The sequence below is a fragment of the Budorcas taxicolor genome, chromosome 16 (assembly GCF_023091745.1).
Source record: "Budorcas taxicolor isolate Tak-1 chromosome 16, Takin1.1, whole genome shotgun sequence".
Lineage (NCBI taxonomy): Eukaryota > Metazoa > Chordata > Mammalia > Artiodactyla > Bovidae > Budorcas > Budorcas taxicolor.
Window position 1 is genome coordinate 51,835,944 of NC_068925.1, and position 24,242 is coordinate 51,860,185.

Here is a 24,242-nt window from a genome sequence, read left to right on the forward strand (position 1 = left end):
GGGTGGGTTCTTACTGCCTTCATCTGTTTTTTTTTGAAGGTTTTTCCTGTCACCAAAAACTCAGGAAGCAAAATAAGAGCTTGGGCACAGAAAAAATATTTCTTTCCAGGAAGAGAAAGAATTTCACTTCCATAACCCTCTTTGGGCCCTAATTTCTTGTCACATTTTTCTACATTTTCCATTTCTGGCCAGGTAGTAAACTGGAGGTGGCGTTAAGTGGTAAAGAATTCGCTTCCCAAAGCAGGAAATGCAAGAGAGGAAGGTTCAGTCACTGGGTTGGGAAGATCCCCAGAAGGAAGAAATGGCAACTCACTCCAGTATTCTTGCCTGGAAAATTCCATGAACAGAGGAGCCCGGTGAGCTACAGTCCATGGGGTCGCACAGAGTCGGACACGACTGAGTGCACACACCAAGTGAATGATACTTGTTTACCGTTCTCTTCCTGATATTCACGATGTCGCATTACCATTTTTCTGGGACCACAAAGGTTCGAAGAATAATTTGCTTGAACTTCAGCAGGTTTGAGGCCGAACCTCAGGATTCAACATCTTTAAAAACCTTCGCAGGCGAGCCTGAGTAAGCACTAACTTTGTCATCCCTGGCCTTCACACAGCTTAAAATCCTGCGGTAACCGCCCTCCACGCCCCGCTCCGTAAGCAAGATTTGTCTCCTTTTAGGAAGATTCAGGATCTTGCCCCGGGGTCACGGGAGCGGGGAGAGGGGACACAGTCACGACCACCCAACCAGCCTGGTCCAGACACCTGCCGGCTCCGAGCCTCCGCCCCTAGAGTTGTCACCAGCCTGCGCCAAGGCCGGAAGTGACGCACAGCGCCACTCTGTTCAGGGCGGGAGTAGGCGGCGGGGACGCGTCTTAGCTAGTCATCAGCCCGGCGCCGACGCAGGAAGTGACGACATTCCTGTCGCGCGCCGGGCGCTGTTTCTTCTCAGGCTCCGGGACTGGCGGCGGCGCAGAGGTAAGTGGAGCCGAGCCGGGCCGGGCCGGGCAGGGGCCACGGCGCGGCCAGCTCACTCGATCTCTCCGGTCCCGGCGGGCCTCGGGCGCGTGGACCGGGCTGGGCTAGACTCCTCGCCTCCCCGGCCCATCTCGCCTTGCGCGGAACTCCGAGTCGTGGAGGCGGCGGGCCCAGGCGTTCCCCGAGCTAACTCCAGCCCGGCCGAACCCCGGGTTAGCACAACTGAAACTCCAAAACTGGGGCCCGCTGCCTGGTTTGCGAGCGCGCCTTTCGAGTCCTTCACTCCAGACCTCCCTTAATCTTGTGATGGGGCTGCCGCCTTCAAATGGGCCAGTGGCCCAAGCGGCCCAGGTGGTCTTTCAAATAAATCCTCCTGACGGCGAGCACAGTTCTTGGTGAATGCCTGGTGCCTAACTACGAGCATTACCTGGGAGATCTCACTTAATCCTCTAATACCGTCACACAGGTGGTTTTCTTACCGTTTACAGAATGGTAAACTGAGGTGAAGTAACTTGCTCTAGACCGTACAGGAATGACAGAAAAGAGGTTGGAATGCAAGCGGTCGCTTTCCGCGAGCCATCACCCTTTTTTTGAAACCTTTCCACCCCCCACCCCCCCGTATTTTCAATTGTTAAAAATCAGAGTGTAGTTGATTTACAATGTTGTAAATGTTGTGAATGTTCCTGCTGTACAGCAAAGTGATTCAGTTATATATATATATATATATACACACACGCATGTTTTTAATATTCTTTTCCATTATGACGTTTCACAAGAAATTGAAATTAGTTCTCTGTGCTGTACAGTTGGATTTGGCCGTTTATCCATCTAGTTTGCATCTGCTAATCCCAAAGTCCCACTCCATCTCATTTCCATCCCTTCCCCCTTGGTAGTCCCCAGTCTGTCGTATATATCTGTGAATCTGTTTCTGTTTCATAGATAAATTCACTTGTGTCATATGTTTGAGTCCACATATAAATGATATCATAAAGTATTTGTCTTTCTGACTTCACTTAGTGTGATAATCTCTAGGTCCATCTACGTTGCTGCAAATGGCATTTCTTTTTTTTTTTTTTTATGGCTAAGTGGTATTCCTCTGTGTGTGTGTGTGTGTGTGTGTGTGTGTGTGTGAGAGAGAGAGGCATATATAGGTATATATAGCACATCTTTTTTATCCAGTTATCTGTCAGTACACATTTAGATTGTTTCCATGTCTTGGCTATTGTGAATAGTGCTGCTGTGAACATAGAAGGCATGTGTATAACTTTCTTAATTATAGTTTTGTCTGGATATATGCTCAGGAGTGGGATTACTGGGTCATAGGGTAGCTCTGTTTTTAGTTTTCTGAGGAGCTTCCATACTGTTCTCCATAGTGGCTGCAGAAATTTACATTCCCACCAACAGTGTAGGAGGGTTCCCTTTTCTCCACACCTTCTCCAGCATTTGTTATTTGTTGTTGTTCAGTCACTCAGTCATGTCTGACTCTTTGTGACCCTGTGGACAGACATGCCAGACTTCCCTGTCCTTCACAATCTCCCAGATCTTGCTCAAACTCATGTCCATTGAGTCAGTGATGCCATCCAACCATCTCATCCCCTGTCATCCCCTTCTCCTCCTGCCTTCAATCTTGCCCAGCATCAGTCTTTTCCAATGAGTCGACTCTTTGCCATTAACAATTTTCAAAATAAATGAACCAATAATGATGGCTATCCTGACCAGTGTGAGGTGATACCTCATTATGTTTTTGATTTACATTTCTGTGATAATTAGTGGTGTTGAGCATCTCTGCATGTGCATATTGGTCATTTGTATTTCTTCTTTGGAGAAATGTCTATTCAGGTCTTCACTCCATATTTTGATTGAGTTTTTTGGTTTTTGTTATTGAGTTGTGTGAGCTGTGTGTACATTTTGGAAATTAAACCCTTGTCATTCACATTGTTTGAAGATATTTTCTCCTAGCCCATAGGTTGTCTTTTTGTTTTGTTCATCATTTTCTCTGCTGTGTAAAAGCTTGTAAGTTTGATTAGGTCCCATTTGTTAGTTTGCTTTTATTTCTGTTGCCTTGGAGACTTACTAAGGAAACGTTGGTACGATTTGTGTCAGATATTGTTTTGCCTATGACATCTTCCAGGAGTTTTAGAATGTCATGTCTTATGTTTAAGTCTTTAAGCCATTTTGAGTTTATTTTTGTGTGTGGTATAAGAATGTGTTTGAATTTCATTGATTTATATTCAGCTGTCTAACTTTCCCAGCACCACTTGCTGAAGAGATTGTCTTTTCTCCATGGTATATTCTTGCCTCCTTTGTTGAAGATTAATTGACCATAGGTGTGTGGGTTTATTTCTGGCATAGCTCATCCCTCTTAACAAAGATTTCTACTGAAGCGCTCAAAAGTGGTGAGGCAGAAGTGTTCAGGAACAGCATAGCATCAAAGCATAGCTTGCTGTGTCCTGACGCAGTTTGAATTCTTGTCTTTTTGCAGTGTTTTAACTCAAATGGGTGATGAAAAGGACTCTTGGAAAGTGAAAACTTTAGATGAAATTCTCCAGGAAAAGAAACGACGGAAGGAACAAGAGGAGAAAGCAGAGATAAAACGCTTAAAAAATGTAAGCTATGTTTTTTAAGTAAGTGTTTTTATTTTAAAGGAGATTTAATTTCTTTGCCCTCATTTTTCCATTAGAACAACGCTTCTTCGGTGAAGTTCTTTTGTACTTCCAAATGTCTCAGGTGAGCCCAAAATCTTCTAAAAATTAACAGAAACATTCAGATGCTCAGTTTACTTTGGAGACAGATTGATAACTTACTAAAAATCTGCATATAGATGACCACAGCTACATGGAAAACAAAGTATTTTGAACCTAAAATCATTAGTGCAGTTGAACTAATTTTCCTCATTTCATCATTATATTCATGATACCATTTCCAAGTATTTTTTACTATAGTAGAAAATTGCCTTGAAATTAATGTTTCACACCTTTCGTGGTTTGCCTAATAACATAGGAAAAGTTTAGTAATTTAATGAGGAGCATTGAAAGAAATACCTCTTCTTTAAGATTAGCAACAGACTTTTCTTAAATATTTATGAGATATTGCAAATCATTTAGTGTATGAAGTATGCTTTAAGGCTCAGTTTTGGCTCATATAAACAACTAACATACTTGGCATAGAGTCTAATGTCCCTTTACATATATGCTGGTTTTAATTTCTCAGGTTCTGGTTTACAGAGTTATTTGTAATTCTGATGTCATGGGATTTGAATGAAAGTTTTTTAGATTTTATCACATTGGTCATATGAAAAAGTGTGTATGAAAATTGGTTTTGGGTTGCTGGCAAGGTTTGCGTCTTATTAAAAATAGGCTTATCTGTAAGGAAAAGTACTCTCTCCTTGCTTCTTAGTCTGATGACCGGGATTCCAAGCGGGATTCCCTTGAGGAGGGGGAGCTGAGGGACCACCGCATGGAGATAACAATAAGAAACTCGCCATACAGAAGAGAGGACTCCATGGAAGACAGGTGAGTAGGGTGTGGCCCCGAGGAGCTTGCAGGCTGCAGGTGCACTCACATCTGGCTGTGTGTGACCCTGGCTGGCCCTTCTCAGTGTGATTTTGTAAGTTGGAGGTCACGACCTCCATGGAAATGAGCCTTGTGTGGTGTCAGGTACCAACTGCCCACTCTGCTTAGGAGAAGTGTGAGTGTGTGTTCCTTTCTTTGTGATTGCTCTTCAGTGAAGTCAGCACAACTCACATAGTACATTTAAGGAATTGGATGTTTGTGATGATTTCTATAAGTACTGTCTAAAATCTACAAATAAACCAGAGTTGCTGCTGAAAGATACTTGAGTGAGGCCTAGGAGAAACAGAAGCAGTCCTGCCAAAGCTGTACCTCTGACATTTCTTCCTATGCTGTGGCTTCTCCTCACTTTTTTTTCCCTTCATGTCCATCATCAAACAGTCAAAAACACTATAACCAGAAATTAAGGCCAAAAGGCATAGACTGTGCATTCTCCCAAGGTTTTGGTTTTATACTCAGTTGGGAATATGAAATGACCTTTTGAGGTCATTAAGTTTGACTAAAATTGTGGGACCTTCTTTTTTAACAGCTTTTTAAAGTAAGAGACTGCACAGATTTAATGTATGCAGTTTGATAAGTTGTTATACATGATCAAGATAATTAACACTGCATGTCTGTCACACCCTAAGGTTTCCTCAGCATTTTTGTTCCGTATAGCACACTGATTTCCACTGTACTTTCCATCTGAATCTGTGTTTAATACACAGTTTGGGCTTAAGTTTCGTAATCGTTGTTGTTAAAGTCAATAAGTCATGTCTGGGTCTTTTGCGACCCCAATGGACTGTAACCCACCTGGCTCCTCTGTCCTTGAGATTTCTCAGGCAAGAATACTGGAGTGGGTTGTCATTTCCTTCTCCAGGGGATCTTCCCTACCCAAGGATAGAACACATGTCTCCTGCATTGGCAGGTACATTCTTTACGGCCGAGCCACCCCGGAAGCCTAAGTGTCATAATAAGCACAGTCTTTGAGCTGACGGTTGAGGCTCTCCTTTATGTTCTGAACCCTTCCTTTCCCTGGGTTGGGGAGACTCCCTGATGCCCTGGTGCTCCCTACTTCCCTCTCAGGTGACATAATGCCATGGTGTCTCATTGCAGAGGAGAGGAAGATGATTCTTTGGCTATCAAACCACCCCAGCAGATGTCTCGGAAGGAAAAGGCACATCACAGGAAAGACGAAAAGAGAAAAGAGAAACGTAGGCATCGCAGTCACTCAGCAGAAGGGGGTACAGAGCATTTGTTTCATTTTGTGTTGTGTTCAGATACGATCTCCTTCCTATTTCATGATCTGCTACGTTCTTCAGAGCACAGCTAAGATAGAAGAGAATAAAATTTTAGCTAAAAGTATTAATTTATTATAGATCATTCTGAATAGATACTTCATTTTCCTTCTGGTGTGTTTCCCCTCACTGTTCTGGGGAAGCTGGTCTGTCTATAAAATTATTGTCTTAATTCAGCGTGGGAAGGCCACTCTACAGTGCTCAATTGCTTTTAAGAAACATGCTTGATAAAGTCCAAGTAGTGGGTTTGCTGTCACACCAGTATCGAGAGCTTCTTAGGGGTGTTGGGAAACTGAACCTGGGCCTGATGTAAACCTTGTTAAACGCAGTTGGCTAATGTGGTTTATAATGTGATGCAGAAACTAAAAGGAGTTAAGCTTTGTCCTGTGTTCTTTACAAAGGATGACTTTTTTAAAATCATGAGACTAATGTAGCCTAATCACAGTTTATTTAATACAGAAAATTAAGAAAAGAAGATAGAGATCACAGTTCTGTTCAGTGATAATCACATTATTTTTGTTTTTTTCTTAACTTCAGGCTTACTGCGTAGAGTTTAGGTCTTCATCTTTTTTTAAAAAAACAAAAGTCATGGTTGTTTCTCCAAGTCTTTTTTGTTTTGGCTGCACTGGGTCTTCATTGCTACTCAGGCTTTCCCTAGTCGCAGCAAGCAGGGGCTTCTCTTGTTGCAGAGCATAGGCTCTAGGACACACAGGCTTCCGTCGTTGAGGCACATGGGCTTGATTGCTCCGCAGCATGTGGGATCTTCCTGGACTGGGGATCGAACCCTTGTCCCCTGCATTGGTAGGCAGATCTTTAACCACTGCTCCACCAGGGAAGTCACTGATTAGATCTTTTTTCTCTTTTTTCACTGGGTATTGTTGAGTTTTGGAGGTTAAGTCTCCTCCCACAACACATGCTGTTTGCCCATAGGGAAGCACGCCAGAGTGAAAGAGAAGGAGCGGGAGCACGAGCGCCGGAAGCGGCACCGGGAGGAGCAGGACAAGGCTCGGAGGGAGTGGGAGCGGCAGAAGCGGAGGGAGCTGGCCCGGGAGCACTCGCGCAGGGAGAGGTAGGTGCCCTGATGACAGCAGAGAGGGCACGCAGGTCACACAGATGGGGACCGGGCAGGGAGCGACCCAGAGGCTTGTCCTGAAGGAAGCGAGGGCTCCCTGCACATGGGGCTGCCCGTGTGAGGTGACGGAAGTTGACAGGGGGAACAAAAACTTGGGCACCGAGGCTGCTCAGGTGCCCAGGAGCCCGGCTGAGCGGGTGAGAGAATGTGGTTCTGACTCAAGGCAGAGTCCCCGACTCAGCTTCTGAGGTGGTCCTTCAGGGAGGGATACTGCTGGAGGGAGCTGGGGGTCTAGGAGGAGCTGAGAGGTGAAGAGTGAAGGTTTGCAACAGCGGGGGAAGGAGAGTAGGGAGGGGTGGCGGCCATTAGGAGGTGGGGGCCTGTCTACACCCTGAGGCGATGTCCGTGTGGGGGTGTTGAGGGACGAGCCTGGGGCAAGGCGGGCTAGGCCGCTGTCCCATCCCAGTGGAGCGTCCTGGAGGCAGCCCGTCCCTGCATGTACACCTGCGTGTGCACCTGCAGCACAGCGAGGAGGGGCTTCACTGTGAGTGACTTGCCGCCTCCTTGGTCGGTGGGCATGTGCCAGGCGCCTGCTCTGTTCTAGGGACCTTGTCCAGGAAGACTGACCGACAAGGCATATTGCTTAGAGTTCTCAGGGGTTACAACAGAAATAGACTCAGGTTCTTCCAAACAAACAAATGAAAAAGACAAAGAAACCCCAAAGGCCCTGAAATGGCCAGGAGCTAGGACACCAGCCTCTAGTGCTTTTGTCTCCAGGGGCCTCTCTGTGGGCTCAGAGTCCCAGAGGAGTGTCTGTTAACCCAGGTCTGCCCTCCATGGCCTAGGCGTGACCCCTAGGCTACCTCTGTGTCTTGTGGTCATTTCTAGGGAGAGCTTGGGAGCTGGGCTGCTCTACAGGAGGGGAGTAGTAGGGTGGAAGGGGTGGACATTCCCAGCAGCTGGGGCCCCACAAAGGGCAGGGAAGGCAGGTGTGAGAAGGGTCTATGTTTGTAGGCCCTGTGCTCCGTCCAATGTGGTGTGGGCACACAGCTATGCAGACACAGTAGTGACCCCAAGGAATCCATGCTTGAAAATAAAGAGAAGCACGTGGAACAGTGCAGCAGTGGCCACACTGTACAAGGCGACACGAGCTCACGGGGTTAGCCTCACAGTCACTGAATGGCAGCAACTGGGAGGAAAGGTTGGAAGGCATGGTTGCTGCAGGACATTGTCTAGAATGTCCAGTGTTCAACAGAGCGCTCTAAGACAAATAAGGTTTAACCCTTTCTAAGGAAGGAAAACATAGAAACAGTGTGTTGCAGACTTGGCAAAGACCTAGAAGCATGGAGCTTGAAGATGGACATCGTGCCTCTAATGACAGCGAGGAAAAGGTTGAAGAAAAGCTGAGGGAGCCTCCAGAACTGAGGGACAGCGTCTATGGGACCAGCATTGCACAGCAGTAGTCCTGGAAGGAAGGGGGAACAGCTGAAAATGTCCTTAATCTGATGAAAAATATTTATCTACATATCAGAGAAGCTCAGTGAACCCTGAATAGGATAAGTACAAAGTAACAGTTGCACCAGGAAAACCAATGAGAAATTGGGGAAGGGCAGGAATGCTGGTAGCCCAGAATTCTGTGTCCATCACAGCCTGCCTCACAAGTGAGGGGCAAGTGAGCAGAGGCTCTCTGCCAGCAACGTGGGCCTTCTGGGAAATGCTTAAGAACAACCTTCAAGCTGAGCAGAAATGACACCAGAAGAAAAGGCCAGCCCTGGGTGTGGCTGAATTGCAGGTTGGGACAAAAGCCCCTGTAAACATGCTGCTTCTCCTATCTTGTCTGAATTACTACAAGAGACACAGGATTGCATAAAACAATGATTAAAACACTGTGTGGTCAAGTAGCTATAATGTGTGTAAACTGCAGGAGGAAACAGGAGTAGGGTCTGTATGTGAACAAGATCTGCATTTCCTGGAGCCTAATCTCATAAGATGCACACTGCGATCTCTAGAGCAACTTCTAAAAAATAGTAAATAGAGGAATTAAAATGGTTTGCTAAAAATCCTCATTTAAACCCCAAACGGGTAACTGCCTGGTAGTCCAGTGATTAGGACTCCCTCTTCTGCCACAGGGGGCCTGGTTTTGATCCCGAGTTGGGAAATTAAGATCGCATGCCTCATGGTGCAGCCAAAAAAGAACCCATCCCAACTGGGAGAAACAGAGAAACCAAAAAACAAGACAAAAGAAAGTAGGGGTACGGGGGGCAGCACCAGCTGTATCCATAGTTACATTTACTGTGAGATGGTCTCTGCACCAAACATGGGAGAGCCTGTCAGACAGAAAAGCAAGATCCAGCTGTGTGCCGTGTCAGAGGGACATCTTAGAGTTGGAGACAAAAGTAGGTTGAAAGTAAAGGAGAAGGACTTTGTTGGAGGTCCAGTGGGTAGGATTCCATGCTTCCAATGCAAGGGGCACAGGTTCGATCCCTGGTCATGGAACTAGGATCCCACACCCCATGTGGCAGCCAGAAAATGAAATGATGGAAAGGAAGGCCCATGCACACACCAACGGGAAAAGGGCCTGAGCGGCTACACTGACGTCAGACAAAATGGATGTTACCAGAGACACTGAAGGTAGAGACCCTCATGACGGCATAAATGCAGAGCAGGAAGATGCGACCAGGATAAATGTTTTGGCACCTGGCGTTGGATCCCAACCTGACACAACTGAAGGGAGTACTAGTCCACTGACTCGGGGTGGAAGCACTGGGGTCCCACGCCAGTCATCAGTAGTAAAGCTGGAGATAATCAGCAAGGATGTAGACAATTTGGAAGATGCTACCAGCCAAACATCATGACAGGTGGGCACAGCAATGCAGCGGCAGGACACACGTCTTCTGAAAGCGCCTAGGATGTGTTTCCACAAAACTCCAAGCTGTGTAAGGAATCTCAAAAGAATTGAGGCTGAACAAAGTATGCCCTCTTATCACAGAAGAGTTCAATTAAAGTTAGCAACAGAAAGAAACTGGACCAGGTGGGGTATCCTCAGATGTTTGAAATCCAACAACCCATTTCTGAAAAACCTATGGCCGTCACAAAAAATGATGAGGAAAAATATAAAATTTTGACTTTTTATTTTGGGGGGCCGAAAAATACATACAACTTGTGGGATCTTAGTTCTCTGATCAGGGATCGAACCCAGCCCCCACCAGTGAAAGTGCCCAGTCCTAATCACTGGACCGCCAGGGAACTCCCTGGAAATGTTTTGAACTAAATGAGAATAGAAGCAGTATATCAGAACCTAGGGCTGCGGCTGCCGTTTTGCTTAGAGTGAAGTGTTTTGGCTGTAAACACCTAAACCAGATCCCTGCGTGGGGCTGTGGCTCCTCTCCTTTCTTTAGACAGAAGGCCCAGGAAGACTTGCCTTCTAGTAGAAATGGATTAAAATTATGCACACCTGGGGAAAGCCTTGGTGCGTCTCAGAGCATCAGCTGAGCAGAATGTTCTGGACCAAGTGGGGTTTCAGCCCCAGGGAGTTACCTCCTTGGACCAGAACTTTTCTCTCTGCTGGTCGTTAGGGATGGGGTTAACAGGACTCGAGTTCTGGTTTTTAAAAGCCCTTGTGGGCTGAAAAACCCAGTTCAGTTCCGTCGCTCAGTCATTTTGGACTCTGCACCCCATGGATTGCAAAACGCCAGCCTTTCCTGTCCATCACCAACTCCCAGAGCTTGCTCAAACGCATGTGCGCCAAGTCAGTGATGCCATCCAACCATCTCATCCTCTGTTGTCCCCTTCTCCTGCTGCCTTCAATCTTTCCCAGCATCCAGGTCTTTTCCAACCTGTCAGGTCCTCCCATCAGGTGGCCAAAGGATTGGAACTTCAGCTTCAGCATCAGTCCTTCCAATGAATATTCAGGACTGATTTCCTTTAGGATTGACTGGTTTGATCTCCTTGCAGTCTAAGGGACTCTCAAGAGTCTTTTCCAATACCACAGTACAAATGCATCAATTTTTCAGTGCTCAGCTTTCTTTATGGTCCAACTCTCACATCCATACATGACTACTGGAAAACCATAGTTTGACTAGACGAACCTTTGTTGGCAAAGTAATGTCTCTGCTTTTTAATATGCTGTCTAGGTTGGTCATAGCTTTTCTTCCAAGGAGCAAGCGTCTTTTAATTTCATGGCTGCAGTCACCATCTGCAGTGATTTTGGAGCCCCCCAAAGTAAAGTCTCACTGTTTCCACATTTTCCCCGTCTGTTTGCCATGAAGTGATGGGACTGGATGCCATGATCTTAGTTCTTTGACTGTTGAGTTTTAAGCCAACTTTTTCACTCTCCTCTTTCACTTTTATCAAGAGGCTCTTTAATTCTTCTTTGCTTTCTGCCATAAGGGTGTTCTCATCTGCATATCTGAGGTTATTGATATTTCTCCTGGCAGTCTTGATTCCGGCTTGTGCATCATCCAGCCAAGCATTTCACATGATGTACTCTGCATATAAATTAAATAAGTAGGGTGACAATATACAGCATTGGCATACTCCTTTCCCAATCTGGAACCAATCCGTTGTTCCATGTCTGGTTCTCACTGTTGCTTCTTCACTTGCATACAGATTTCTCAGGAGGCAGGTAAGGTGGTCTGGTATTCTCCTCTCTTGAAGAATTTTCCACAGTTTGTTGTGATCCACATAGTCAAAGGCTTTGATCACTCTATAAAGCACTAGTAGATGTTTTTCTGGAACTCTCTTGCTTTTTCGATAATCCAGTGGATGTTGGCAATTTGATCTCTGCTTCCTCTGCCTTTTCTAAATCCAGCTTGAACATCTGGAAGTTCTTGGTTTATGTACTGTTGAAGCCTCGATTGGAGCATTTTGAGCATTACTTCCCTAGCATGTGAGATGAGTGCAATTGTATGGTAGTTTGAACATTCTTTGGCATTGCCTTTCTTTGAGATTGGAATGAAAACTGACCTTTTCCAGTCCTGTAGCCACTGCTGAGTTTTCCAAATTTGTTGGCATGTTGAGTACAGCACTTTGACAGCATCATCTTTTAGGACTTGAAATAGCTCCACTGGAATTCCATCACTTCCGCTAGCTTTGTGTGTAGTGATGCTTCCTAAGGCCCACTTGACTATGGACTCCAGGATGTCTGTCTTTCATGAGTCATCACACCATCATCGTTATCTAGGTCATTAAGATCTTTTTTGTATAGTTCTGTGTATTATTGTCACTTCTTTTTAATATCTTCTGCTTCTGTTAGGTCCATGCCATTTCTGTCTTTTATTGTGCCCATCTTTGCATGAAATGTTCCCTTGGTATCTCTAATTTTCCTGAAGAGATCTCTAGTCTTTCCCATTCTGTTGTTTTCGTCTATTTCTTTGCATTGATCACTGAGGAAGGCTTTCTTATCTGTCTGTGCTATTCTTTGGAACTCTGCATTTAGATGGGTATATCTTCCCTTTTCTCCTTTGCCTTTCTTCCTATTTGCAAGGCCTCCTAAGGTAACCATTTTGCCTTTTTGCATTTCTTTTTCTTGGGGATAGTCTTGATCCCTGCCTCCTGTAGGATGTCACAAACCTCCATCCATAGTTCTTCAGGCATTCTATCTATCAGATCTAGTCCCTTAAATCTATTTCTCACTTCCACTGTATAATCATAAGGGATTTGATTTAGGTCATACCTGAATGGTCTAGTGGTTTTCCCTACATTCTTCAATTTAAGTCTGAATTTGGCAATAAGGAGTTCATGATCTGAGCCACAGTCAGCTCCTGGTCTTGTTTTTGCTGACTGTATAGAGCTTCTTCATCTCTAGTTGCAAAGAATATAATCAATCTGATTTCGGTATTGATCATCTGGTGATGTCCATGTGTAGAGTAGTCTCTTGTGTTGGAAGAGGGTGTTTGCTATAATCAGTGCATTCTCTTGGCAAAACTCTTAGCCTTTGCCCTGCTTCATTTTGTACTCTTAAGGCCAAACTTGCCTCTTACTCCAGGTATCTCTTGACTTCCTACTTTTGCATTCCAGTCCCCTGTGATGAAAAGGACATCTTTTTACGGTGTTAGTTCTAGAAGGTCTTGTAGGTCATCATAAAACCGTTCAACTTCAGCTTCTTCAGCATTAGTGGTTGGGGCATAGACTTGGATTACTGTGTTATTGAACGGTTTGCCTTGGAAACGAACAGAGATCATTCTGTCATTTTTGAGACTGCACCCAAGTACTGCATTTAACTTATATGGAGAGTACATCATGCGAAACACCGGGCTTTATGAAGCATAAGCTGGCATCAAGATTGCTGGGAGAAATATCAATAACCTCAGATACAGATGACACCACCCTTATGGCAGAAAATGAAAAGGAGCTAAAAAGCCTCTTGCTGAAAATGAAAGAGGAGATTGAAAAAGCTGGTTTAAAACTCAACATTCAAAAAACAAAGGCCATGGCATCCGGTCCCATCACTTCATGGTAAATAGATGGGGAGACAATCGAAACAGTGACAGACTTTATTTTCTTAGGCTCCAAAATCACTGCAGATGGTGACTGCAGCCATGAAATTAAAAAACACTTGCTTCTTGGAAGAAAACCTATGACCAACCTAGACAGCATATTGAAAAGCAGAGACATTACTTTGCCAACAAAGGTTCGTCTAGTCAAAGCTATGGTTTTTCCAGTAGTCACGTATGGATGTGAGAGTTGGACCATAAAGAAAGCTGAGCACTGAAAAATTGATGCATTTGAACTGTGGTGTTGGAGAAGACTCTTGAGAGTCCCTTGGACTGCAAGGAGAACAAATCAGTCAATCCTAACGGAAATCAGTCCTGAGTATTCATTGGAAGGACTGATGCTGAAGCTGAAGTTCCAATCCTTTGGCCACCTGATGGGAGGACCCGACAGGTTGGAAAAGACCTGGATGCTGGGAAAGATTGAAGGCAGCAGGAGAAGGGGACAACAGAGGATGAGATGGTTGGATGGCATCACTGACTCGGTGGACGTGAGTTTGAGCAAGCTACGGGATTGGTGATGGACATCCATTTCTTCTAAGGGATTCTTGCCCACAGTAGTAGTTACAGTGGTCATCTGAATTAAATTCTCCCATTCTTGTCCATTTTAGCTCACTGATACCTAAAATGTTGATGTTACTCTTGCCATCTCCTGTTTGACCACTTCTAATTTACCATAATTCAGGGACCTAACATTCCAGGTTCCTATGCAGTCTTGTTCTTTACAGCCTCGGACTGTATACCTCCATCACCAGTCACATCCACAACTGGGTGTTGTTTTTGCTTTGGCTCCTTCACTTCATTCTTTCTGGAGGTATTTCTCCACTCTTCTCTAGGTGCATGTTGGGCACCTACCGACCTGGGGAGTGCATCTTTCACTGTTGTATCTTTTTGCCTTTTCATACTGTTCATGGGGTTCTCAAGGCAAGAATACTGAAATGGCTTGCCAGAGGGGTAGTTTATAAATGCAGCAAAAAGCACTGAGGGCCAAAAAGAAAGTTTCCGGTTTCAGGGATGAGAAAAGATTTGGCGTGCTCCTGTTCTAGGGACCGCCTCGAGCAGTTAGAGAGGAAGCGAGAACGGGAACGCAAGATGCGGGAACAGCAGAAGGAGCAGCGGGAGCAGAAGGAGCGGGAGCGGCGGGCCGAGGAGAGGCGCAAGGAGCGGGAGGCCCGGCGGGAAGGTGGGCGGGGCCCCGGAGGTGGGTGGAGCCTGGGAGTTGGGCGGTGCGGGAAGGTAGGGGAAGGCTGAAGGAGGGCAAGGTGGGCGGGGGTGAGCGAGAGGGCTAGGTGACGCTGCAGGTCCCCGGGTGTGAGCTGTGCACCCTGGATAGCCATGTCTGGTGTCCCCCTGCCTAATGCCCAGTGGATGATAGCCCTGGGCATGAGGAGGTGGGTTCTGTCCCCTGCCTTTGACCAGTAGAGAGCAGCCTAGAATGCCCACGTGGGTCGTCTGGTGACTTCCTGGGCTCCTTCCCGGGCTGTAGGCGTGTGTGCGCCTAGAGGAAAAGGGGACTGCCCCTAGCCCCTGTGCTGTTCTTGCGCAGTGTCTGCACATCACCGAAATGTGAGAGAGGACTACAGCGACAAGGTGAAAGCCAGCCACTGGAGCCGTAGCCCACTCCGGCCTCCTCGAGAAAGACCTGAACTGGGGGACAGCCGGAAGCCAGGTAAGGCTGCACAGCGCCTGCGGGCCCAGTGTGGGGTGGTCTTTGCTAGGGGGACACCTGAGCTCAGAGACTGGCTGATGCTTCACATCACAGGGTGCTGCAGTACCTGTGTGTGTGAAGGGCTATTTGTGTAAGTTCATGCGCTGGAGGATTTGAAGACTTGTCTTCCTCCCAAGTGTCTATAGATGAGCTGGTCCTCTTATATGAGAAGCACCATCTAATGTTGTTATTTTAAAACATTGCCCCACATTCACCTTCAGTGGTTTATTTTGTAAGTGAAAGAAGAGAAAGTGGAAGAGAGAGACCTGCTGTCCGACCTGCAGGATGTCAGCGACAGCGAGAGGAAGACCAGCTCCGCTGAGTCCTCGTCAGGTGACTGCTCACCCGGCCCTGCCCAACTCGGCTACCACAGGGCCAGCCAGCCCCAAGTTCACTGCCGCCTGTTTTCTTCCTAAAGCGGAGTCGGGGTCAGGTTCTGAGGAGGAGGAGGAGGAGGAGGAGGAGGAAGAGGGGAGCAGCAGTGAAGAGTCGGAGGAGGAAGAGGAGGAAGAGGAAGAAGAGGAGGAAGAGGAGACTGGAAGCAACTCTGAGGATGTGTCTGGACAGTCAGCCGGTGAGCTCGAGCCTGAGGCTTAATGTGATAGAAGCTTGGAAGTTACACAGCAATAAAGTCTAAGTAAACAAATAACCATCTTGAAAATGCCTTGCTGACTGGGACCACGTGAGACCCCCAGTGATCATGTGAGGGCCCTTTCTACCTCTTGTAGAGTGTCTTAGCTGACACCTGTTTCTCTTGCAGAAGAAGTGAGTGAAGAAGAAATGAGTGAAGATGAGGAGCGAGAGAATGAGAACCACGTCTTGGTTGGTGAGAAGCCCCCAAGTGGTGGTTCACCTCTTCGTTGTCCACCTCTGACCAGGGTGCTTGACCCATGTCAGAGTTGTGGTGGGACCGTGACCCACAAATAACCCTTGTCTATGGCACGTCCCACCCGGAAGCCACAGGGGCACCCAGCTGCTATGTCCAGGACCCAGCTGCTGGTTCCCTGGGCACCCTTCTGGGGGCTGCTTGGCCTGGACATTGGGACAGGAGCTAGAAAATGCCAGCTGGCCTCTGACCACAGACCAGTCACTGGCCTGGGACTTTGTGGCCTCCGCCAACAGCCAGGCCAAGGCCTTGGGCCACTGGACACCAATTCTGGGCTGGCCTTCTCAGATAGCTGGTCATTAGCTCACAGTGGTCCCAGCCTGGCCAGTGGCCCCAAGACAGCGCCCTCTGTCCAGGGCAGTGGGATGCAGTGTGTCCTGGCCCCCAGAGGCTCTCGTGCTCATAGTACCCCCCAGACACTTGTCTGTCTCTGGTTCTGAAATTGGGTTTAATTTCAGAAGTTCCAGAGTCACGGTTTGACCACGATTCTGGGGAGAGTGAAGAGGGGGAAGAGGAGGCAGGTGAGGGCACCCCCCAGAGCAGCGCCCTCACCGAAGGGGACTTTGTGCCTGACTCCCCAGCCCTGTCGCCCATAGAGCTCAAACAGGAACTGCCCAAGTACCTGCCCGCCCTGCAGGTGAGCAACCTCCCCTTGGCTGCCCATGGATAGGGCTGGTGGCTGAGAGCAGAAGCTGGGTCCTCACTGTGGGTGTTTATCCCTGGCCAGGCCTGGCCCCTAGCCTCTGACGTATCCCCTGTCACGGTCTGGTCTCTTGTCCAACAGGCTTGCTGGAGGACAGCTCCTGCAACTGCAGCCAGGACTTCCACAAGGGGCCCCATGCATGAGTGAGGCCACCTCGTGTGCAGTCAGCTCTGCAGTCACTTCTGCCTCGGCCTGGGCAGATGGGCCCTTGACCTCCCTTGCCTTATTGCCCTGTAGGGGTCAGAGGGCAGTGGTGCGCATCGCCCTGCAATTCAGTAACCAAAGTGCTGCAGGGAGTGACTTGGGGGAGGGTTAGGTCCCAAGAGGGTGAGGGCCCAAGGTGCCACTGCTCCTGAGGGGCTGCTGCGCCAGCTGAGGGTGCAACACAGAGGGTCCCTGCTGTCTTGGCATCATCTTAGGATCAGTGGCTGGAGGTGTGGCGGGGGGCCAGTGCCCAGGGCCGGCTGTTGGATAGAGGGCGCCTGCTCACTGAAGGAGCGAGCAGAGGCTGAGAAGATTATTGCTCCCAGGTCCTGCCTGAGTACCATCTGGGCCTCTGGAGATGTCTAGTTGAGACTTTGCTGTGGGCTGTGAGCCTGGCTACCATGCGCTCACGCTGGTGCCTCCCCTAGGGCTGTCGGAGTGTGGAAGAGTTCCAGTGTCTGAACAGGATTGAGGAAGGCACCTATGGGGTGGTGTACAGAGCAAAGGACAAGAAGACAGGTGGGATGCAGCCCAGGGTGGTCCCCCACAGGGAAGGAGGTGTGGGGCATGGACCAGGTGGCCCAGAGTGCCAGCCAGCACCACAGGCCCCTGGCTGTGTACAGGGCCCTGTCACCTTCAGTGTCAAAGTCACTGGGCATAGTTCCTTCTGATCCCAGGGGTCACCCCTCCCCTGGTGCTGGCCCTCACGGGGCCTCACCTGGCTGGTGCACACCTGAGCAACTGGCTCTTGGCACCCACAGAAGTCAGCCTGACCGAGAAGCCCTGTGCTGCTTGTGAGTATGGAGTCCACCAGGCCAGGCCTGGAGTGACAGCACCTGAGCAGGTGTGTGCCCGGGGGGCAGGGCCTCAGAGACGGAGGCGGTCCAGGCTCTGAGCCCCCAGGGAGGCCAGTTGGCCACGTCCTGTGATTCCAGGAGACAGCCATAAATGGGAGCATGTGGATAGAAGGTCTCCTCAGTGTCCGTCTTTCGATGACTTTCTTTTCAGATGAAATTGTGGCTCTGAAGCGACTAAAGATGGAGAAGGAGAAGGAGGGCTTCCCAATCACGTCACTGAGGGAGATCAACACCATCCTCAAGGCGCAACACCCCAATATCGTCACCGTCAGGGTGAGGCCCATGCACCTCTGCCCACAGGGCCCCCAGGGCAGCGCCCCTAGAGGCCATCACACTTGGGGGGTCCCTGCTGTGTCACCGGCTGTCCGGCCCTGGGATCTCATGTCTCTTGGGAGCGCCAGTGGCAGCAGGGCTGACTGGGGCCCTGACCCCTTGGACCTGCTGTGTTTCCTAGGAAATTGTCGTGGGCAGCAACATGGACAAGATCTACATCGTCATGAACTACGTAGAGCACGACCTCAAGAGCCTCATGGAGACCATGAAGCAGCCTTTCCTGCCAGGTGGGTCCCAGTCAGTCCCATGGGGTGGCCCTGGACCCACATGCCCTGAGGGATGTCCCACCCTCGGGCTGTTGGGGGGGGTGGGGGGGGCTGCTGACCTTGAACTGTGACCCTATCCCACTGGGTGCGCATATGCTGGAACAGCCAGTGGCTACCACGGCAGCGAGTAGCCAGGCACCAGCCCTGTGCTGCCCGTTGCCACAGGGGAGGTGAAGACGCTGATGATCCAGCTGCTGCGCGGAGTGAAGCACCTGCATGACAACTGGATCCTGCACCGGGACCTCAAGACGTCCAACCTGCTGCTGAGCCACGCGGGCATCCTCAAGGTGAGCCCTGCCCGGCGGCTGGGGGCAGGGCAGCTCCCGGCCTCGAGCCATCTGCAGCCCCACCCTCTCCCCTCGTAGGTGGGGGACTTCGGGCTGGCACGGGAGTACGGGTCCCCTCTGAAGGCCTACACCCCAGTGGTCGTGACGCTGTGGTACCGAGCCCCCGAGCTTTTGCTGGGAGCCAAGGTGAGTGTGGGTGTTCTGGAGCCCCCGGGGCATGCCAGCCCTCAGCCCCCTGAGCACTCCCTGACTCCTCCCTGACCCCCAGGAGTACTCCACAGCCGTGGACATGTGGTCGGTGGGCTGCATCTTTGGGGAGCTGCTGACTCAGAAGCCGCTATTCCCTGGGAAGTCAGAAATTGATCAGATCAACAAAGTGTTCAAGGTAGGTACCCGCTGGGGGCAAGTGCAGGTGCCCAGGCCGGGCCACCCTTCCCTGCACGACCTGAGTGTCTTGAGATGCTCCCTCTTATAGGACCTGGGCACCCCCAGTGAGAAAATCTGGCCTGGCTACAATGACCTCCCAGCTGTCAAGAAGATGACCTTCACCGAGTACCCCTATAACAACCTCCGCAAGCGCTTTGGAGCTCTGCTCTCAGACCAGGGCTTCGACCTCATGAACAAGTGCGTCCTGCCCTACACCCCACCCCTGCCCACCTTGGCCCTGCCCCCAGGCTGCCCCATTGGTGGCACGTAACGCCTTTTTCTCCCAGGTTTCTGACATATTTCCCTGGGCGGAGAGTCAACGCAGAAGACGGCCTCAAGCATGAGTATTTCCGCGAGACCCCCCTCCCCATCGACCCCTCCATGTTCCCCACGTGGCCGGCCAAGAGTGAACAGCAGAGGGTGAAGCGAGGCACCAGCCCGAGACCTCCAGAGGGAGGCCTGGGCTACAGCCAGCTGGTAAGGGGTGGGCAGGAGCTGGGGAGTCCCCGAGGCAGGGCTGGCCCGGCCTGGGCCCTACATGCCACTGTGTCCACAGGGCGATGACGACCTGAAGGAGACCGGCTTCCACCTCACCACCACAAACCAGGGGGCCTCGGCCGCAGGCCCGGGCTTCAGCCTCAAGTTCTGAGGTTCCCAGCCGACCTGGACCCACCCTGGGGAGCACCAACCGCGCAGGCGTTGGAGGCGGTGTCTGGGTCCAGACTGTGGACCAGGGTGCCACTGCCATAGGACTGCCACGGGTACAATCTCAAGTCTTGGACTGCTGGCCTCATGGAGTTTTCCACGTTTTCTTTTTATTTTACCTTGGCTTGTAAATTTGTAGGATTAAATCACATTTTCCTTGTTGTGGGAGGAAAGGCTGTACTTTTTCATATGACTTGGACTTGCCCTGTGAGGGGAGGATGGGCATTCGTACCCCCACACACTTGGCCACAGGAGGGCCATGCCGGGCGGTCACCGCTGGGACTGGGACCAGAGCTGTGGAGATTTTTGTAGTTTTTAAATCTTCAGGCTGCTACTGGGGCACCTTCCTGCTCCTCAACGCAGGGCCCCCAGAACCAGGCATGTGAACTCAGCCACAGTGGGTTTTTGTACAAGGTTGTTACTGTGTTTTAAGATAATAGTAAAATGTTCTTGGAGGAAAGGTCTGGTATATCCTTCTTTGAGCAGCTAGTCCTGTGCTGGATCCTGAGCTGGTGCTCCCTGGGGGTGTGGGGAGCCTGGGCCCCCACACTCTTGATAGGAGGTGGGGGATAAAGGGTGGCCTCCACCCCCACTTGGGCCCATCTCTTCCTGACTTGGAAGACCTCCAGCTACTAGTCTGGCTGGACAGGCTCTCTGTCTGGGGCCCCCACCTCCTCCAAACTAGTTCCTTTTGCTGGTGCCCCCAGCCCCGCTCCCGAGCTCACCCCACTCTTGCAGCCACGGGGGCCCTGCCTCCCCAGCACTGAGCAAACGCCAGATCTGGCTCCAGTGATCAGCCCGCTCAGCAGGCTCCCCACCCAATGAGCGCAAGAGCAGCCGCCCACCCTCCCAAGAAAGGGCAAGGAGACTTGAGAGACAAAGTGCTTTATCAGCGGCCTCAACCCGGAGGGCGGCGCTCAGCTCCGCACGCGGATGCGCCAGGAGTAGGTGCTGAGCACGCGCTGCCGCCGGCGCACCACACACGTGTAGGTGCCCTCGTTGATGGCGTTGGCGATGATGCTCAGGTGCGCTTCGCCCAGGGCCAGGTAGCCAGGGTAGGAGAACTCTAGCGGTTCCTGGTCCTTGTACCAGCTGCGGAGAGGGAAGAGGGCTGGGCAGGGAAGGTCCTGCCCTCCCCTCTGCGCCCCCCGCCCCCAGTCGGGCGCCGGGGCGGGTCACTCACTATACTTTGCCTTTCTTGTGGAGGATCTTCTGACCGCAACGGAAGGTCACATTCCTGCCCTCGGGCACCAGCTTGGTTTTGGTCCTGGGGGGCGGCGGGGTGGCGGCCACAGTGGGGAAGGGGAACTCTGCTCGGGGTGGAGGAGCCAGATCAGCGCCGGGCGCCCCTGCACACCCAGGCCAGGGGGACACCCGACCTCACCATAGCAGAAGTCGCAGCTGCTGGGGCACAGCCTCTTCATGAGTCGCCGGCGGGCGTCGCAGAAACCCCTCCGCGCCCAGGACGCGCACACAAACAGCCGGTCCAGGCAGCCTGCGAAGGCAGACTGACCTCAGGACGCGCCCGCCTCCCGCATCCCACCACCCGCCCGGCACTCACCGTAGAGCCGGTGAAGCCCCCACAGCTCGTCCTGTGACAGTGCCTTCCAGCCGCGCAGCGTGGCGTTGAGGTGCATGAGCGCCCGGCCGTGCTGGGAGTGCATCAGGCCCAGCGCGTGGCCGATCTCATGGGCCGCCACGTGCACCAGGTCAGTGAGCCACACGCCTGCAGGCCCGGCCGGTCAGCGCCCGGTACCCGGCCCAGCACCCACCCCCACCCCACCTCCTTGCTCCCCGCGGCCTGCACAGCCGCTGCAGCGCAGGGAACCTCCCCGCCGCAGCCACGGAAGATAAGAATGTTCCAGGCCGGCTAGGCGGTGAGCTGGCCCCCAGGAATGCGGCTCCGGCTCCGGCTCCAGCGGTGTGGGGGTGGGGGGGCTTCAAGACTCCCGGAACCCAGGCCTACGGCCTCCAACCAGCCTCCCCTCCCCGCCAGCTTGACCCCAAATCACCTACACGACCCCTCAAAGATCCCCGCTGTTCCCACTGTGGTGGAGGGGCCCCATGGGAGGCCAGGACCGCGTCACCTTTCTTCCAGCTGTAGCGCGTGGGGCCCAGGACCCAGTACTCGCTGTCGTCAAAGTGGATGCCGCCGTGTGGGGGAAAGAAGGCGTGGGCCAGCTCGCCCGTGGGGCCGTCGAAGCAGTGGTGCAGCGGGGAGACCAGGCAGTCCGTGTGGTTGACGGGGTAGAAGCCTGGGGGAGCACGGGCCTGAGAGAGGGCCTCTGGGTGGGGCGGGGGCAGGGGCACGGCGCCCACCTATGCGGAGATCGCTGGGCTGCTCGGGGGCCACCTCGCGGAAGCTGAAGGGGGACACGTCACTCCACATGCGGAAGGCGGCGGCCAGACCCCGCCGAGTCTCGCTGGGGCTGAGCAGGTTCCTCGGGAAGGAGAGGATCCTGGGGTAGGAGTCACGGTCAGGGGTGGCGGCCAGGAGGCACTGTGCTTGCACCCCCCACCTTCCAGGGCCAGGGCCGCACTTGTACGTAAGGTTGAAGTGTTCCCAGCGCAGCCTGGCCGGGGTCAGCGTGTAGCGGCGTCTGCGGGGCGCCGGGGGTTGCGGCGGACCGAGGTTCCCGGAGGCCAGGACGCCCGAAGTCTGGGGCACAGCGTCTCCCTTGAAGGGAAGCAAGTGCTCCGTGGGAAGGCGGTAGAGACTGTCCCCAAGCCCCAGGTCGCGAGGAAAAGGGCCTGGAAAGGGGGCGTGCTCCAGGGAGCGCTGATGGCCCCTCTTTCTGCCTTTCGGCTGTTTCTGGTTTTCTACCCGGAGCCGGGTTTACTTAACAGAAAGAAAAAGTTACTAAAAACAAGCCCGGTCGGAGTGGGCGGAGCTGGCGGCAGATTTGCCCCCCACCGGCCCCTCCCCCCGCATCCGCGGACACGCGGACTCACGCCGGGATCGCGGAGTCGGGGCCGGACCCACCCCGTTCCCGCGCCCGCTCTCACCTGCGCTGCTCTCGCCCCGGCCCCGGTAGCTGGGGTTCCTGGCCAGGCCAACAGCACGAGCGCGGGGAAGAGGCACAGCGCGCCCAGCAGCGCTCCGAGCCGGCGGGCCTGGTCGCCGGCCCCCGACGCCGCCGAGGGGACGCAGGCCCCGCGGCCCATGGCGCCTGCGGACTCGCTGTCGGGGCTGGAGCGGCGGGGCGGCGCGGCAGCGGCTCGGATTACAGCCCCGGGGGGAGGGCGCGCGGCCGCCCCTGAAGGGAACCAGCTGGCCGCTCACTGTCGGGAGCACCCCCGCCGCCTCCAGCCTGGGGCGCAGGGACCTGGGCCTCTGGGTCGGTGGCGGTGGCCTGGGCAGGGCCCGCTGGGCGGGGTCACTTGGCAGTGGGGGGGCGAGGAGGGCCCCGGACGCCAGAGAAGGGACAGACGCCAGGGACTCAGGCTTAGGCGGGAGTGTCAGCTGGGGTCCCCAAACTCGCTGGAAGTTGAATGACTCGGCAGCTTTTCTCCCAAAGGGAGTCCCCCCAAGCCCCTCGACACTGCATGAGACCCGGCAGTGAACCTCCATCCTGGTCAGCTGAGGACACGTCCCCCGCAGGCGCTGGCGACAGGGACCCCGCAAGAGGGGAGGGACGCGACGGGAGGGGACGTGGCAAGTGAGTACCAGGCTGAGGAAGAGGGACGGCGCCTGCGGAGCGAGGTTTGTGTGCCAGGAAGGAGAGGGACCTGCCGGGGCCAGCGGGAGGACCTGGCGGGTGACAGGGAAAGCGCACAAGGTGCGGAGGTGGGGGCCATCGGGGGCCAGGAATCTGCACTAGGCGCTCCCTGCGGCGCGCAAGCAGGACCGAAGTCTGGACAGTTCTGGGTAGGGGCTGGGGGCCGGGTGTCCTGAGAGCAGAAGACTCGACGGGACGGCTTTCAGGCTGCGCCTGGCTGGGGAGCCGAGCTAGGCTGAGGGGAGGCGAGGGCGCCTCTGGGCTGGGGGAACCAGAATCCAGGGCCGGGCTGCAGGCCCGCCGGGGCGGAGCGGACTGCGGGAGGGGAGACGGGATGGAGGCTGGGGGAATTGCTCCGAGTGGAGAGGCGCCCAGCCAGAGGAGGCCGGGGGTGCGGGCCCTCCCCATTCTCCATCCAGGCTTTGAGCCCAGAGTGACAGTGGCGCGCCGGGCCAGCAGGGTCAGCGCCAAGTGGCTGGCGGGCAGCCTTGAGGCTCCAGGGGAGCATTTTGGTGGTTCTTGGAAAGCGCCCGGCCGCTGGGTCCAGACGAGGGCAGTCCCCCTTCCCCCACTTCATGACTAAGTTCGAGCCAACACACTGAGCCTCTCTTTACTGTGTCCTACCCTCTCCCCAAATCCGTATTCCGCCTCCCACGCTCAGCGGTCCTGGGACCCTGCCGGGGCTCCTGGCTTGAAACTGGAGGCCTCGCCCAACTCCCCACTTAGCCAGGACCGCACAGCCTGCTGCGAAACCGTGTCCTGCTT

General features: G+C 52.5%; 2 protein-coding genes across 6 annotated transcripts; one reads left to right on the top strand and one right to left on the bottom strand.

The window, feature by feature from the left end:
• Positions 1-863: 863 nt before the first annotated feature.
• On the top strand, positions 864-20,163 carry LOC128061855 (cyclin-dependent kinase 11B). 5 transcript variants are annotated; one of them, XM_052654241.1, is made up of 20 exons: positions 864-974; positions 3,457-3,580; positions 4,371-4,486; positions 5,639-5,766; positions 6,751-6,889; positions 14,430-14,566; positions 14,930-15,052; positions 15,329-15,424; positions 15,510-15,665; positions 15,852-15,917; positions 16,436-16,614; positions 17,313-17,403; positions 17,893-18,014; positions 18,196-18,301; positions 18,506-18,627; positions 18,706-18,813; positions 18,896-19,012; positions 19,103-19,251; positions 19,341-19,530; positions 19,610-20,163. In XM_052654241.1, exons 2-20 carry the CDS (start codon positions 3,470-3,472, stop codon positions 19,700-19,702), a joined length of 2,349 nt encoding a protein of 782 aa, XP_052510201.1. In that variant the 5' UTR covers positions 864-974; positions 3,457-3,469; the 3' UTR covers positions 19,703-20,163. The 5 variants fall into 5 exon arrangements, with proteins under 5 accessions (XP_052510201.1, XP_052510202.1, XP_052510203.1 ...); XM_052654242.1 differs by having other exon boundaries at positions 5,639-5,736; XM_052654243.1 differs by having other exon boundaries at positions 5,639-5,736; positions 16,439-16,614.
• Positions 20,164-20,675: 512 nt separating this feature from the next.
• MMP23B (matrix metallopeptidase 23B) lies at positions 20,676-22,923 on the bottom strand. The gene is made up of 8 exons (XM_052654136.1): positions 22,765-22,923; positions 22,299-22,435; positions 22,078-22,217; positions 21,846-22,013; positions 21,320-21,484; positions 21,143-21,253; positions 20,942-21,068; positions 20,676-20,850 (listed from the first exon to the last, which is right to left on the bottom strand). Exons 1-8 carry the CDS (start codon positions 22,921-22,923, stop codon positions 20,676-20,678), a joined length of 1,182 nt encoding a protein of 393 aa, XP_052510096.1.
• Between the last annotated feature and the right edge of the window lie 1,319 nt (positions 22,924-24,242).

Excerpts from the sequence above, each read along its gene's own strand:
- LOC128061855 (XM_052654241.1), top strand. The coding sequence starts at position 3,470 with ATGGGTGATGAAAAGGACTCTTGGAAAGTGAAAACTTTAGATGAAATT. Across the intron at positions 3,581-4,370 it reads AGATAAAACGCTTAAAAAAT|TCTGATGACCGGGATTCCAA; the intron begins GTAAGCTATGTT and ends CTTGCTTCTTAG. Across the intron at positions 14,567-14,929 it reads GCGGGAGGCCCGGCGGGAAG|TGTCTGCACATCACCGAAAT; the intron begins GTGGGCGGGGCC and ends GTTCTTGCGCAG.
- MMP23B (XM_052654136.1), bottom strand. The coding sequence starts at position 22,923 with ATGGGCCGCGGGGCCTGCGTCCCCTCGGCGGCGTCGGGGGCCGGCGAC. Across the intron at positions 22,218-22,298 it reads CACTTCAACCTTACGTACAA|GATCCTCTCCTTCCCGAGGA; the intron begins GTGCGGCCCTGG and ends CTCCTACCCCAG. Across the intron at positions 21,485-21,845 it reads GCGCTACAGCTGGAAGAAAG|GCGTGTGGCTCACTGACCTG; the intron begins GTGACGCGGTCC and ends CCGGGCCTGCAG.